This window comes from Gymnogyps californianus, chromosome 2 (assembly GCF_018139145.2).
Source record: "Gymnogyps californianus isolate 813 chromosome 2, ASM1813914v2, whole genome shotgun sequence".
NCBI classification, from domain to species: Eukaryota; Metazoa; Chordata; class Aves; order Accipitriformes; family Cathartidae; genus Gymnogyps; species Gymnogyps californianus.
Genome location: NC_059472.1, coordinates 160,857,777 through 160,874,709, shown reverse-complemented (window position 1 = coordinate 160,874,709; position 16,933 = coordinate 160,857,777). Strand labels below are relative to the sequence as shown.

Here is a 16,933-nt window from a genome sequence, read left to right as displayed (position 1 = left end):
TGCCTGTGGAACTGCAATCTAATGCCTAACTGCTCCTAAAAAATGCCTTCCCTCACCTCACCTCTTCCAGTGGCATAATCCTGCCCGCTCTGTTGCTCTAACCCCTGTACTCAGTACTAGACTCTTCTGTGAGCCAGTTTAGTGTGCCGAACTGACAAAACTCTGCAGCTTTTTTGCTGGCTCAGTTTCCTGTTAGATCAATGAGTTAAAGCAGCTCACAGAGGGATCTCATGAGTGTGGGTGCTGCCCCACACCAAACACCAGAAGCACGCGGCCCAGAGTATGGGAGCAGGAACTGCCCTTTTTCATTACAGAGCACTGTTACATCAGCTCACAGAGTTGCAACTGAAGTGTCCAGGTAATTCCAGTGTAACACAGCTCTTCGTTTGTCAGTATCCAGATTCATCTTTTCTGTCTAAACTTTGCTCCGTTAACAGTTAAGCTCTACTCTCCTTGGATCCTTCTACCCTCCAGTCATGAGGGAAACTACCTCCTCTGCCTGGAGAGGCACCCTCTGCCTGCCTTTACATCTCCCTCTTAGGAGGGACATACATGCCTCCATTCTCTTTCTAGGCAATGAGCCCATTTGACCCAGGCCTTTGGGCTGCTTTCTCATACTCATCCATACCTTTCACAGAAAGCTGGGTTACTTGCTCTTCCAGGTCATTAAAAGGAACCAGATGCACTAACATAATACCTCCAGCAGTATCACTGATTACTTCTTTTCAGAGGAGAAATCTTACTATTTTAAAAAGCTACGTTAGGTTTTTTTTAAATCTACAGAGGAGGAAGACTTTTACATTACCATGTTATCTATCAGTGCAAGTAAGAGATCCCAGTTAAGCTCACATTTAGGCTTTCTTTTTTGAAGGACATATCCAGCTCTGTTTGCTTAGTCTGATTTTTTTTTTTTTTTGAGGCAAAATTGTGATCCTCAAGACATTTTTTGTCTTCCTCACAAAGCCAAGAGGGCTTTGCTTTAGTTCTTGTGACACTGAAGTCATTTATATGATCAAAGTGAAGTTACAATTAAGAACATAAAGCAGGTTAGTAACTTGGGCAAAACGTAAAAAAACACCAAAAAACCCGCCCCAAACCAAGCCCCCTGAACGAACCAACATAAAAGTAGCAGAAATAAACCTATTGTTGGATACTCTTGTTAAAAGGAACCTGATCACATTTAGTAATACGCTAGAGATTTCTACTGGAATAATTCTGGTGGCCGTCTCTGACATAGCTGTGCCAACCAAAACCCACAGCATAGCTGGACAACTGCAGGCTCTGAGGAGGCGGTTTTGCAGAGTTAGAGGAAAGCACAGCTGCATCCACACTAGGAGCACTTGGCCAGAGTACAGAAATTCAGGAAGGTGGGGAAGGTGCCCTGTTGTAGGTGATGCCTATACATGCAACATTCAACTTCATCCTGTTTTTCCTGTTAAAACATTAATCAAGACCTTTTTTCCTAAAAAAAAAAAAAAAAAAAAAAAAGATACATGAACAGCAGTGACATTCATGAAGCTTCTGCATGCATTCCTCAGTGAACAAAGGACTGACAGTTAATATTTTGTCAGCTTTTTCCTGAAGAGAACTGAAAAGTGTATTTGAGAACTATGATCAAACAGTTACAGAAGTTGAAAATCAAAAGTTTGTCATTGTCAAATAAATTAAAACCAGTAGGGTGTACACACTGCCAAAGGACTTATGGCAGAAGTCAGAAGGCACCATCCATACCTGCTGGTGTGAGTACCAAAGCTTGTAGAATGTCAGAAAGGGAGATGATACCCACAATGCTATCTGCTTCATTCACTACCACCAAACGATGAACCTGCAAGCAGGGAAAATATTTTGAGAGATATTTGCCTGATTTGAAGTAATAGCTAAAGCAAAGAAAAACAAAAAAAAAAAATCTTAAAGTAATGCAGTATGAAGACAAGTAGAAATAAAAGAATGGTTCAAAATGTTAGCTATACCAATCTCACAGAGCAATACAAACATGCTTGCCCTGCATAAATGAAAACTAGTGCATGGTTAAAAAGCACACAGCTATCTGACATGACAACAAAATCAGATCTGAAGTGACAGCTAAGCCAAAATCTAGGTCTTTAAAATTCTTCTGCTCTCAAAAAGTGGCACTCACATCAAACACTTTTCCCCAGTTTACAGGCTCTGCCCAACTCAGCCTGCGACCTCAAAAAATAAGATACAGTAATAAAATGAGGCTTCCTTCTGAAAAATACTTTCTCAGAGAGGCACAGCACTGAAACTTGTTGTGTCTTGACATGTCCAAGTTGGTTTTAACCCAATTTTTCTTGTAGGGCTACACAATTGAAACTGAGTGCCAGACTGGTTTTAAAATCCTTATTTTGCATGAAGACAGAAAAAAAGATTCAACTTATCTGTGCAAACTTACTGTAGAGTTAATAAACACACGGATTCAACTTGGAAGAAAGGTTTATCAACAGTAAGACTGTATTTTTAAATAATGATCTTATCCTTACAAATCTATTCTAGGAAACTTTTTTATACTACAAAACTTTTGTCCTAACTGTAGGGAAAGTAGGTGGATACTCCTGTATCCTGAGGCTCATTGGCCAGAGCAGGCTACAGCAGCGAAAGACCGCTGCAGAACCAGGAGAGTGCCCCAACGTCAGTCCTGGCACCCGAGCCTACTGCAAGTGGGCACAGAATTGTAGAACCTAAACATCACAGCTGAACCAGCTCATAAGTAAGTGATCCTAAAAAGGGTATTTGTCAAAAGTTGAGAGCCTACTACATGTTTACTTTTTACCTAAGTGAATTCTCTCTCTTCACTATTTTAAGTTCAAATAATCAGATATAATGGTGAAGAAAGTGAAAAGAATTTTTCTCATCTTCTCACAGAGGTGATAGCAAGAAAGCTGCATCAGTCTTGATTTAATAGATATGTTAATTTATGGCTGAGGTCAACCACTTCGTTGCTAGTCAGATACAAGAAAAGAGGAGCTCTGAATTATTTGAACAGTCATACCCACCTGACACAGGGAGAAAGAAAAGGAGGGAGGAAGGGAGAGAAAATATTTTTGCATTTTCTTTTTGATGAAACTATGTTGTGATATTTTAGATGGGGTTATTAGTTTTTGTATATGCACATATTTAATCATTTTATTCTTCTCTCAGTGTAATGAATTCAAGAAAAATGGACAATGTAATTGTTTCATTTCCAGTAAGATCAAGCACTCGTCTGGCAGCTAAAAATAGCTTGTAGTTTTGACTGACTCACTTTTACATATAATCTCACTATGTTTAGACTGAACCAAAGGGTAGGAGTTGTTCTGAAAACCCAAATGTCTAAAGCTTCTTAAGATAGTAATAAAATTATCTGAATCTGAAATTTGTATATCAGCAATGCTAAAATTATTCAACTTCAGGAAGAAAATCAAGCAGATGCAGAAAGTTACAAGCAAAAATTGCCTAATGGAGGTTCTAAGGGGCTATTAACAAAGTGGAAGTTTTACTCATATCAAGTGTATGTATGGTTACAGCCCTGAAGATAAAAAAAAAAAAAAAAAATCATCTTGTAATTGAAGAAGTCAAAGCAGCTAAATGGAGTCGATCACACCTTGGAGACAACTCAAACTGGTAATACTGATTTTCTTCTGCACAGAGGCATAACAGGGGAGGAAGACCTACATACTCATTCACCTCTATGTATAAGAAAGTTCCCAGTACTAACAAACCAAATAAACAGCACCAAAAAAGAATGGAAAGCACACAGGACTCTATGCATTAACTAATTGTACAATATGCCAATCAACCTAGCTATAAGCTGGAGTTTAAAGAATTATTTGTCTGCAAAACTTATGGCAGGCTTGGAAGAAACTTGATTCTGTCAAAGAAGCTTTGCATTCAGTTAATGTCATAAAACAGAAATGCAAATAACCAAGTATTATTACAGATTTACTGTACAGTATTCTGTACATCCCTATAAGCATCTATAATCTAAGTCTATAAAGCAAACTGATACCCAACACATGTAGTTATGAAAAAAATACTTTCACCAAGTAACCAAAATAACTTAGAAAGGATAAATTTCTACTATTTATTAGTTTGGTAATACAACTTTTAACTTACAGTAAAGGGAAAAATAAAAAGCGAACTCACCTCAGCCTTCACTATTCTATCCACAATGGTCTCCAGTGTTTCCAGCATACTACACTTTACAACACCTTCAAAATACTGAGAACGGTGCTGTAGGGCTTGTGTCACCGTGATATCTAGGTTATTATATGTTTTTTCAGCAGCAAGATTCTGAAAAAAAAAACCAAACCAAGGCACATAACACATCTCAGTACTTAGTAATAAAGTACTCAATAAAGTAAATATTTTGGCATCAAGTAGATGTACACACTTCTGGTGTAAATTGAGTCTATTCCAAGTCACATATTAAACAAAGCAGATGCTCTTCAGCTTCAGTTTTTGGGAACAGTCAAGCATGCAATCATGTTAAACACCATATGACAGACTGGGTTAATTGATAAAACTGTTTTGTTATATGCATTAGGCCAATGAAAATCTCCTTGCTTTGCTATCTGATATTTGGCTTGATGTCACTCATCCTGCTTTTGCCATGAGTAGAAAATGTAAAGGTGAAGTTCTACAGATTTTAGAATATACTTTTAGAATATACAATTTTTTTTGTTTGTTTTTCATAGGATAGAGGAGGACACCAACTGCTCTGAACACCACCCATGAAGTAGATCTTAGTGGAGATCTAAGTAGAGAACAAACTAAAGATTTTCTTCACCTTTCTTATTTGTGGGCTCAAACTCCCTCTCCTGGACTGTGCTGGCACTGCCATTTGACAACAATTTTTTTTTAAAGTGTCTATATATTTTAATAAGTACTATAAAAATAATATAGATAAAAACCCATCACCACCACTAAAAGTAAGAAGATTAAAAGAGTTTGAAAGCTAACATTCTCAACTTTCATTTTAAGAACAGGACCATGCTTGTAGCAAGAGGACTTTGTCCAGACCAGCAAAAGCTTTCTTTGTAGGTGAGACCATAGTGATGTTTTGATAGTGTTGGCACATCCTGGCCTATTGATTTTGTGTACTGAAGCACTGAAGGAAGAACAAAGACAGACCTTTAAAATGAAAACACTGGACCAAGCAATAAAATGAGATTAATTTTTGGCTACAATATACTGTGATTGGTCAAGTTTTTAGATTGAATTACACTGAACATGACAAGATAGGTTTGAGATGATCATGAAGATACAAGCAGTTTTAGTTAACTCATTTAACTAATTCCTAATGAAGGACATTAGGAGGACATAAAAAGCCTCTGCAAACTGAAGTCACCCTACACACAATAACTAGTGTAATATAAAGCTATTTCTATACCATCACACCATTCCCAGGTTTCTCCCATCACAAACCTGAAAATGAATTCAGAACTCTATTAAAATTAAAGAAATCTATCAACTTAGCCAGCTGTATATACAGGCATAGCTTAAAACACTGATTTAACTAAGCATATTAGCCACATGGTTTAAAGTTAAAAATCACAAGTTGAATGTTCTGAATTCTATGTTTATTGGAAGATCAGATTATACACTGCAGATTTTTAAATTGTTTTTTCTTCTTTTAAAGCTTGAAGATCAAGTTGAAGCAGAGTGATGAAAAACTGGAAGCCTCAGAGGTGATTATCTTTTAAGAACAGAATCTCCCCCCCCGTTTAATAAGCAAACGAGTATATGTGAGGAAAATCTCAAATAATTGATGGATGCCCTAACTCTTTCCCATGTTACTAGCTGGAAGCAAACAATTATATCCTAAAGCCTTTGTGGTAGGTTTTTTTCCCTGATCCTAATACGTAATTTTTCCAAAGAAATGATCCAGCATCTCTAAAAATCCTGTAATTTTTGTTGCCTCATCACTTAAAATGAGAAAAGAAGTGAAAAATATAAGGAACCCTCCTCCTTTTGGAGTCTTTCTGAAAAAGAATGGGAAAGAAAGGAAGGATGCCCTGCCTCAAAGTCTAACGCAGTTACAAAATAAACTGAAACACTGAACCCACCAACTGTGAAATTTCATTGTCTCTGATATGTTAGATCACTCTCGCTACAGCTACTACCTATTCCCTGACCAGCTTTTATGGCAGAACAGGATCTTACACAGCAGAGAATCCCAAAGAACAAGAAGACAAATGCCTAGAAAAGACAGGTGTGGTGGGTTGACCCTGGCTGGATGCCAGGCGCCCACCAAAGCCGCTCTGTCACTCCCCCTCCTCAGCTGGACAGGGGAGAGAAAATGTAACAAAAGGCTCATGGGTCAAGATAAGGACAGGGAGAGCACTCAGCAATTACCATCACAGGCAAAACAGACTCGACTGGGGGAAAAAACCTAATTTATTACCAGTCAAATCAGAGTAGGATAATGAGAAATAAAACCAAATCTTAAAAACACCTTCCCCCCACCCCTCCCTTCTTCCCAGGCTCAACTTTACTCGTGAATTCTCTACCTCCTCCCCCCAAGCAGCGCAGGGGGACGGCGAATGGGGGTTTGGGTCAGTTCATCACACATTATGTCTGCCACTCCTTCCTCCTCAGGGGGAGGACTTCTCACACTCTTCTCCTGCTCCAGCGTGGGGTCCCTCCCACGGGGTGCAGTCCTTCATGAACTGCTCCAGCGTGGGTCCCTTCCACGGGGTGCAGTCCTTCAGGAACAGGCTGCTCCAGCATGGGTCCCCCACGGGGTCACAGCCTCCTTTGGGCATCCCCCTGCTCCGGCATGGGGCCCTCCACAGGCTGCAGGTGGATATCTGCTCCACCGTGGACCTCCATGGGCTGCAGGGGCACAGCCTGCCTCACCATGGTCTTCAGCATGGGCTGCAGGGGAATCTCTGCTCTGGCACCTGGAGCACCTCCTCCCCCTCCTTCTTCACTGACCTTGGTGTCTGCGGAGTTGTTTCTCTCACATGCTCTCACTCCTCTCTTCGGCTGCAGTTTTTTTCCCCCCCTTCTTAAATCTGTTATCCCAGAGGCGCTACCACCATCACTGATGGGCTCGGCCTTGGCCAGCGGCGGGTCCGTCTTGGAGCCGGCTAGCATTGGCTCCATCGGACACAGGGGAAGCTTCTAGCAGCTTCTCACAGAAGCCACCCTGTAGCCCCCCCCCACTACCAAAACCTTGCCATGCAAACCCAATACAACAGGCAAGAACACTGACATCGTGAAATTTTCAGTATTAAGAGCACTGTTTAGATATTTATAAGCTTAAAGTATTTCCATTTGGAACTATTCTCCATATTTCTGAAAGCATTCTACGCAGCATTTCAGACATTTGGATTCTTCATTAGCACTAGCAGGCTGGTGGAATAAGCAACTTGGGCACTTAAATCTCTAAAAAATAATGTAGCTAACAGAAGTTTCAATTAGAAGGCAGGTACATACAGCTGGGAGGGGTCAGGGATAAAGAAACCTAAATATATTTTTCAGGTTTCTGAAGACCACAAGAATAGAAGAGCCCTTGCTCTCCGAGGTTGGCAAATCATGGTACGAATCTGACTACGCTGTTGCACTCCTGAGGGAAAACCAGAAATAGTGGCCTGAATTAGATCTAAACCAGAAGGAATACAGATGCAATATTCTGGAGTCAGAGACTCACACAAAAGAACAAGCCAAGTAGTTTTAATTGACTGAGAAGGTCAAGTCGTACAAAGCACCCAGACTGCACGGAGAAATCTGCATTCTCTTTGAAAACAGACTGTGGAATGTCAGCGGCTGGGAAAAGAAAATCGTATCTCAAAAATAGAAACAAACATAAAAAGCCTATGCCCTCTTTTTGTAAGAGTACAGCCAGATCTAATTTTGGGTAACATCCAGAGCAGTAGATGCCTGTGTACAAGTAGTATTACTAAGGATAGCTTAAATAAAAAATAATAATAAAAAAAGTGCTGTGCAGGGTGAATTGAATCTGTTTTATTCAGTTTGTTAACTAAAGCGTAAGGAGCAAAATAGCCAAAATTGACATATTAAATTAATTTGCAAATGCTTACTGCATATAAAATATTTAACAGAATTTAAGAGATATACTTACTATTACATCAAATTTGGAATAAATATCTACAACTTTTCCTAAAAAGAAAAACAAAAGTTAATAAAGTGCTTAAAATACAAAATCAGGTTTCTTGCTTCCTCCTTTAATTTGTTATCTTATAATTATACAAAAACAAAACAGACAGGTCAAGAAGGAAAGATGGGAAAAAAACAACCTACCAAACCATGAAATTCTTCCCAGCCTATCAACCTACATCTTGCATAAATATTTCTTTATATTCCCTTTCTCCCCCCTGCCTTTTTTTTTTTTTTTTTTTAATTTTTTTATTCTTTCTCCTCTTCCCCCCCCCCCATCAATCCAGGGTTCAGCGCCATTTATCTTACCACACTTTTGTATACAGAAGACCCACCACACACCTGACTCATCCACAACAGGTAATGCCGATATCCTTCTCTCTACAAATATATTCAAGGCTTTAATGATAGGAGTGTCTGGATGTATGAAGGCAATGTTGTGGTAAGTTCCTATTCCAAGTTCATCCAGATTCTTCTTCATAAAGGCAGGCTTTGGCATCTCTGACATCTAGGAAAGTCAGAATGAATGTATTTACTGTGCAGTTTTCTGCACCTACCATATTTTCTACACCTACCATGTTTCCAAATGATTGGTATATATATTAGGAAATCTCTATTCCCTCATCCATCTACAGATTCCAAATGAGAGTTACAGATCATTACAGTAACCTGCTACTAGATTAACGTAAAGGCAAAACAAGCTCAGCTCCAGAAGCATTACTTCTGTTCAAACAAACTCTAAATTAAGACTATGTAACTAAGTTTTTTGCTCATTTATTTATTTTTGTAGTAACCCATCACTAAAAGCTTTTGATCCTAAGCTATGTCATTCCCACTGAAACTGGAGAGAGAAGACAGCAAAACATACTATACACCGAATGCTTATTTTGAACTCTTGTTGCTTGGTTTGGCCTCCTATTCATTCCTGTAACTAACATAAGCTACAGTGAGTAATGATAATCTCGTTTCTGGGAGACAATTCATTTTTCTTTTCACGTAAACAAGCTTCTGAAGCTGAGCAGATCTTCCAGAAAGGACAGCAAATTACTCAAATAGCCAAGACAAGTCCTTGGTGTTTAGGTTTCTTTAAATGACTAAAACAAAGTGAAGGTAAGGTACAGGTCCTACATCAAGCTTTAATTTCTCAGTTATCAAAAAAAAAAGATACACACAGACACAATGAATATGGAAGTTTATCAAGAAGTTTCTGTACTAAGACTTAAATTAACATTAAAGAGGTCTCCTGGAGGAAAAAAAAAAAAATCAGTTAAGCAAAGCAGAACTTGAAATACTTACAAAAAGCTGGAGGAACTTGAGGATTCTTTTATGGGTAAGTATATAAAGTGCATTTCCACTGACTGGATCTATAACTGGCAATCTGTGGATTTTGTTTTTGATCAATGAATATACAGCATCAAAAAGGCTGAGGAGAAAAACATTTTTTTTTAATGAATTCTAGCTGACAATGAATAATGTCAAGTGATGTATACACATATTTACAATCCCCCATGAAGTACATGTGATGAGTAATTATTTGCATTATCTTTAATGTCATAGAAAAGAGAAGTTAAGGGATTTCAAATTAAACTTTTGCAGCTGGTAAAACACATCAACAACGATATGCTCATGAACATCTGAAACCAGTAAGAAAATGTGATGGAAAGTGACTTTTTGTGGTAGAAAGTATAGCAGAAATATTTCTTCACAAGTGTGAACTGTTTTTCCAGTGAGTACTGTGCTGTGCTCACAGTATCCCTGCACTAAGAATGGATATTTCTGTTCAGAGACAGACGAACAGTGAAAAACAGAATGTTCTTGCACTTAATGCATCTCAGTCCCAAACTTCTATAACATTTTCTAGGAAGAGCATTTTTATGGATAAGTGCATTTATGCAATTAAGCTAAAACAATTATCTAATAATTTCACTGAATTATCATTGGGGATTGGCAAAAAGTTATTCTCAGGAGATCTGAAACATTCCTCCTAACGCTGCAGACTATGATTTAGCAATACTCCAACCTGTGCAAGTCTGATCTTCTTGCAAGTAGCACTTTTTTTTTTTTCCTTGGTCCTAGTAAGACAATGTTAAAACAGCTGACCACCAATTGCAATAAACTAGTAAGTAATAAAGTTCATAAAATTTTGATAAATGCCTACTTGCTGAAGTAGGCTTCTTCCCATACACAATAAACTATATGTTCTGAGTCCATTATAGGGATGAACTATCCCAATTTGATATACATGGAGTCAAGATTCCCACCACTGCACTGTAGATTCCACTCCTGGAGTAAGCATTTAACTACTCCTAAGTGCTGCAGTCTGATTGTCACAGAACCCAAGTCCATTTCTGGATCAGGTCTTAAGCTGACTTGCTGTATCTTTTTATACATGTCCTACTGCATCTTCTTTATTGCAATACTTCTTTTGCTGCACCTTTGACTGAAAACAATTATACTATTTTGTTGTCTTAACGATATTCTTTGCAACCAGCTACCATTGAAAACACATCCCTTATGACTTAATTGAACGACTTATTCATCACTTAATGGCAATTCTACTGAGGATACAGCATATCATTACTTTGAGGTAATCACTAGAGTTCCCTTCACCAGTTTCCTTTGACAGGACATAAGCAATCCTATTCCACAAACTGAAAGCAAGAATCAGAACTTCACTCTCTGGTTCAGTGATTAAGTAGTACTCAAGTTGTTAAGTGATCAGCTAAAGCTCTCTCTCAAGTTACCTTTGGTAAATAAGGTATAATGGCAGTTTAAAAACTATTTCTTTCAAATTCCATCAAGAAGAAAAGGACAGTCATTTATATTTTAAGGAACACAACCTAGTAGTAGAGCAGAACAAAACATAGATATTTCCTTTAGTTAAGGGAAGTTACTTGCGTTGAAAAGCACTGTATGTTTTCAATTACTATGATTGCTGGGAACAAAGACAGCTGAAAGGCTCTGTACAGTTTTTGATTTTCATGAAATGAACATGACTTGCAGCCTAGCTTGAAGGGTCATCATGTTGCCTTTTTTGCATGTTTTTGGACAATTAATTTTGATCCATGTCTAGTTCATTTACCAAAACAGTTACACTGATAAAAGACAAAAGTTTAACTAAAAATTCTTTTCTTTGGATAATTAAAAAAAGTCTTCACTCGCAATAAAAAAAAGCTCCCACACCTTCTTGATTATATTAAAAGACAGTCCTTCATAAATTGTACTCTAGTTTACAATATAAATTGTTTCTTATTATATAAAGAAGTCTTAAATTCAGTGTTGAGATGGAGTTAGTTTATTTCAAGTTAAGCAGACTGAAAAGCAAAATCCTACCTTGCATCTGGGGAGATGTTCACTAAAGGTTTAAATGTCTCTTGTAAATAAAGCTCTGTGTACAGAAAATTAATAGACCATTACCACTTTATATGAAAACATAAGCTTTTTTTATGAAAGGGTTTTATGAATTCATCCATACAAAATTAAGTGGAAGAAAGACAGCAATACAGACAGTTACTTTAGTTGTTCTACCACTTACGTGTATTCCTCTATATTGACATTAAAAAGACAAAAGTTTTAAAAGCGGGACCAAACTGATTACCACCAGGGGTCACTGCAACAACAGCAAATAATTCTTTACCAGTTCCTTTTCTGTGAGGGTCTGCTGCATGGAGTACTTCTATATATTATTTCATGGCACATAGTCTATTTTTTACATAAAGCTTCCTCCCTGCATTCAGCACTTCTGTTCATACCCTGCATGTTGTACAAATTTCTAGTCCCATCATGGAATTCACTCAGGCATAGCTTGCTGCTCATCCATCAGTTCACTCAATATGTAGGGTCATCTATTCATTCTGCATCCTGGCTCAGATACATTTCCATTCCACATATACTCATCAATGCTACAGCCATACATGCCGCCTTACTCCAGTTTCTTTTTTTCTTTCTTAAAGAGCAAGATGGTACTAATCACGAACGAGTGGCAAAGTAGTATATAGCCCAGATCACTCTAGTCCACATACTGTTTCAGACAGAAAAATAAGCAGCAGGAGCCAACGGACAAGCTTTTACTACTTCTGCTTTCATTAAAAATTATGAGGAGAGAGACAAGCTAAGTCTATGATTAATTAAAAATCCACTATACTGAAAAAACATTAGAAAATTATCAACCAAGTAGTAAATAATCTTACCCCTCCAGGTTTCTATCTTGTGCTCCTCCAGTTCATAAATCTGAACCTACAATGAGTAGATGGAAAGTTTAGCTTTAAGTATTAATTTTAAACACAACATCATTAACAATATTATAAAGACCTGAGTAATTTCGTTACATTTCATTGCAGGCAATCTAACAGAGTAAGAACAGTCCAGAATAACATTTCTTGGCCATAATAAGAAGAAAGGGTGCAATCCTGCTCAGTGCAGAGTACCATACTGGACCTATCATTTCAGGAGACAGGAAAGATCTTTTACCTGCCTAGGTTTGTAGTCTAGATCGCTTCTAGACTCAAAGGCATCTCCTCAGTAATTTATCTCACCTTAAAACAAGCATGCCAGAGTAAACCCTCTGATAATTCCTCACACACCCAAACCAGTAAAAAGCTTATCCTGATCACTTGACTTCATAATGCTAACAGAGATGAATTGTACTGTTACTTGATTACAAACAAGCAAGAGCACTTGGTTTAGTGCTCAGTTCAATCAGAAGAGCCAACATTGTATTCCCCTCCCCCCCAAAGTTTAATCTTTTACTGATGTTACATTCTTCAAATGTTTTCAGACACTGCATCTAAGCCATGCACGCTCTCAGCACTTCTGTGCCAGCAACGTTGCTTATCTGACCTGTGTTCAGCTGGCCCCAGGAACCAAACAGGCAAAAAAAAGTTACAAAAACGTTGTTAGTTTTCTGCTGGTTTAGCTTCCTTAACTGGCTCACCAAAAGGACAGGCAAATGACACTGGACAAAGGATGTGGCAAGTCTGCACCTTTTGATGGCAGCTTATCATCAGATCAGATCAGCAATAACATCAAACCACCCTCAAGAGTCCAGTCTTTGAAGTTTAAAACAAAACAAAATCAAAACCAAAAAAGACATGGTCACATCACCAACTTCCTGCTGTTCAGCAGCTATTTCACAAAGTTCTTTGTCAAAAGATTGTACAACCTCCCTACAGTACCTCCTTCCATCTTGCTGATGGTTTTCTAAAAATGTTTCAGATGTGAAAGCTACCTTTCCCTAAAGGTATCAAGCTGCAAGCCAGTCACTTGTAATAGTAATTGCACTTGCTATAGCCTAGGCCAAAGGTGCCTGTCATCCCTTACACAGCTCTTCTCTGTCAGGTACCTCTGCAAACACTGCTGAAGCTGAAGAGTTCATAGGTGAAGGGTAGAAGTCTCCACAAAGGCTACTACATTTATCTTTGAGCTAAAGGAAACTACACTTGGATTACTCTCTGGAATTAGCATCCTTTGAAGAGTATAAGGGAATGTTAAATTGATATACTATAATTGGACTGCTCAAATATACCATTTTTGGCTGACATAAAAGGTACCTACATAAGTAAGTTAAATAACCTTTTAGGGCACTTGACCAAAGAGGCAGTTAAGACAGTGGAGTGCAGTTCAGAAGATCTACTGAAGTGATCAGAAGAATAGGAGACCGCTTTAGATGCTGATGAGATGAGGCTAAACCTAGTTCTTGGACCACACTATAGGGAGAAACTACCTGGATGTTCCTCATCAATCATTTAAAGATATTACCTAGTACATGAACAGCAACATGCTTCACATTGTGTGTGTTGTGATGCATTTAGAAAGAATTACTAAAATACTTAAGAATTATATTTTGAGCATAATTTTACCTATTAAGACTAGAGCATTCCCTGATGGATTTTTTTTTTTTTTTAAATAGAAGACTGCATCAATCACTTAAGTCAAACGTTGTCACTTCTCAGCTATTCCTCCTTACTGCTTCCATTTTAAGCACAACCTATGGAATAGGATGTTAGACAATGTAAACAGGAGTGACAACAGTCAGACCTCAGGTAAACTTACATGGAAAAATTGGTAGTATTGAGGTCGAGGGTCATTACAATATGGAAACCATTTTAAGGTTTTTTTCCTTAGGAAAGGAAATTTTTTTTTCCAAAGGAAATTTTTCCTTTGCTTCTCCCCCAACCCCTTGTAATTCCTCAGGGGGAAAAAAAAATTCTTTAGCAAGAAGAAAGGACAGTGCACCACACTATTGGCATCTGACAAGAATTTCACTATAAATTTTAAAAATTAACATGAGCTTTGAGAAGCCTAATACATCAGATGTCTGCTTCATCCAACCATTCTTGATTTTTTAGCTAGTAAAACATAGTACGTATGTTTTAATTGGTAGAGGGGGAATTGTGATTTGACAGGAACAAGAAAGGGATGTAAATGTTTGTATGAACATGAAAGCTAGAGAATTTCATCAACTGACTGCCAATGGGAATTTTAAATTACAGTTAATTGAAGTCAACAGATCTCCAACTGATTGTGCAACTCAGCCATGTAACTAAAATATTTGCATATATTTAACTAGTTTAACTTGTTTGTTCTGCACCATCACTCCAAGAACAGAGTAACCTTTTAATGCATCCAAGCCTCTGTAAGCTAGCATTCTGCTTAACTCCTCATACTCCTTTCGGAATAGCTCTATCATAGTTATGAGACAAAGATGATGATATAAACATGTGAACCACGCACAGCTACATACTTGATTTTTAAATACAATGAACTTTTTCATGTAACTTAAAGACATCCTCCCCAAATGCTTTCTGGTTGATATTCGCCGTTTATATAGAGCTCTGATTACTACTGAAATATGTGCTTTGAAACAACCTGAACACAAATAAATACAGTGATCATTAATCAAGTATTTTCCTTCATACTTTTTATATCACATCTAGTTTTTAGTAAGTATATTAAGCCAGGTCCTTCCTCCCAAATGCATTATTCATTAGTTGCAACACTAAGTGGAGCCTCGTATCCAAAACGAAGGCTATCATTACAGTAAGCACCACACAAAACATAATAAATGGTAGTACTCATTAAGGAAACTCCTCATGTTTATACATGTATAGCTGAAGCAGACAGATCACGTTACCTGCCCAAGCTCATAGGATCTTCATGGCTAAAGCTGGGAACTGAACCCAGGTATCCAGATACCCATTCTATGACCTTGCTCACAAAGCCATCTTTTCTTTCAAAAAAAACCCCGCAGTAAGTATACCCATGACATATCTAAGCTTCCAAAGACTTAAATAATGCTCATCAATCTTTCAGTTTGATATTTCAGTCTCTGTTCTGTATGGCAAATGATAAAAGTATAGCTTAACATCATACTTACCATTGGAGACTTATAGTATCTATGCAGTATGTTAATGAAATCTGTAATTGTTAACATTCCTGTAACAAGTGATATATAAAAAAAGTTCTTCAGATATATAGTTAACATATAGAACTTCCAGCTATTTTCTCTATTTATATTCACAATACGTAATTTAATAAACATTAAATCCATGTTACATGCTATTTGTATTGCATTAATCAACAGTGAAATTCCAAACCTATGTATATTCACTTTCACATCGATACAATACTTCAGAATAAAAACACACGTCTGAATTAATATTCAAAATGATAACCTATGTGCTTCTCCTCTTCTTTCAATCTAACTCAAAGAAAACCTTGAATGCAGACTGCATCCATCCCCAAAAGCATGGAAAGAAAAGAGCGGGTTTAGAACATCTTTAAAGGCTGGGGATCCATCCTTGCCTTTCATTTGCTTTTCGAGTAAGACACATTCTCATTCTGTACTTGCCAAGTCAGGCAGACTCTGACTCAAATGAAGGAATAGTATAATCCATTTTCTTGAATACTACTTATTAAAGAACTTCATTCAATCATTTCCACAGTAATCCTAAATGTCTGTATTGAAATGTGACTTCAAAAAAAAAAAGATAGTACATCCATAGTGTATACATTTTAACCACCAACACCAAACTATGTAATATAGTATTGATGATTAGTTTAGTTACCTGAAAACATTAATCTTTTTTGAGCTTTCAAGCTCTAAATTTGAGAAGATGTAATTGCTCCACTGTTTACTACTCTTACATCTAAACTGAAGAAACTAAGAAATAGGGAAGGGAAAAATTAATCCGGAGGTCAGCTTTAAATCACTAGAGCTTAGTTACAGACAGAAAGTGAAATGAAATATAAAAGACACGCAGCATTCCTATGATGTATTGCATGAAACTACTGCTCCTTCCCTCTTCGATTTAAAATGTTTTAACAAATGCTTTATAAAGTATCTACCATTCATTTCCAAGGATCCTCAATCTACGTTGAGGTCAAGTAATAATATTTGTAACAGCCACTATGACCCTGTTTTCTAACTGCAACAGAGATCTAATTTTGGAAGATTATAGTTGTGGCAATTAATTACATGACTTTTAAAAAAGCAACACATAGATCTCACGTTTTTCTCCCAATATGGGACATATCGGTAGCTTTTAACATTAGTTCTGGTATTTAAATATCTCTCAGTGCACCTTACTGAGAATGTGCAGAGAAAGATGCTTGTATTGCATGTATATTAGGATACTGTAACATTAAATTCTTCTTTTTGTAGTTCCTATTTTCAAATTTCCTTTTTGTGACCATTACCTTTATTTTTAAATACACAGTGAAACGCACATATTAGAGACCAAATTTCAGAAGGTCAGGACCTAAAAGAATCATCATGATTCTCAAAGCACAGCAACACTATGAAAGCTAGCAACAT

The 16,933-nt window shown here is 37.4% G+C and overlaps 1 protein-coding gene across 4 annotated transcripts in view; it reads right to left on the bottom strand.

The window, feature by feature from the left end:
- The window catches only part of PRKAG2 (protein kinase AMP-activated non-catalytic subunit gamma 2), a 231,013-nt gene that overhangs the window by 2,045 nt on the left and 212,035 nt on the right, over positions 1-16,933 (bottom strand). For all 4 annotated transcript variants that reach the window (XM_050915876.1, XM_050915877.1, XM_050915878.1 and 1 more), the window contains 8 exons: positions 15,494-15,552; positions 12,309-12,354; positions 11,452-11,506; positions 9,415-9,541; positions 8,461-8,626; positions 8,084-8,121; positions 4,141-4,287; positions 1,732-1,825 (listed from right to left, as the gene is read on the bottom strand). In XM_050915876.1, coding sequence (XP_050771833.1) covers positions 1,732-1,825; positions 4,141-4,287; positions 8,084-8,121; positions 8,461-8,626; positions 9,415-9,541; positions 11,452-11,506; positions 12,309-12,354; positions 15,494-15,552 — 732 coding nt within the window. The remainder of the gene's footprint in view (positions 1-1,731; positions 1,826-4,140; positions 4,288-8,083; positions 8,122-8,460; positions 8,627-9,414; positions 9,542-11,451; positions 11,507-12,308; positions 12,355-15,493; positions 15,553-16,933) is intronic.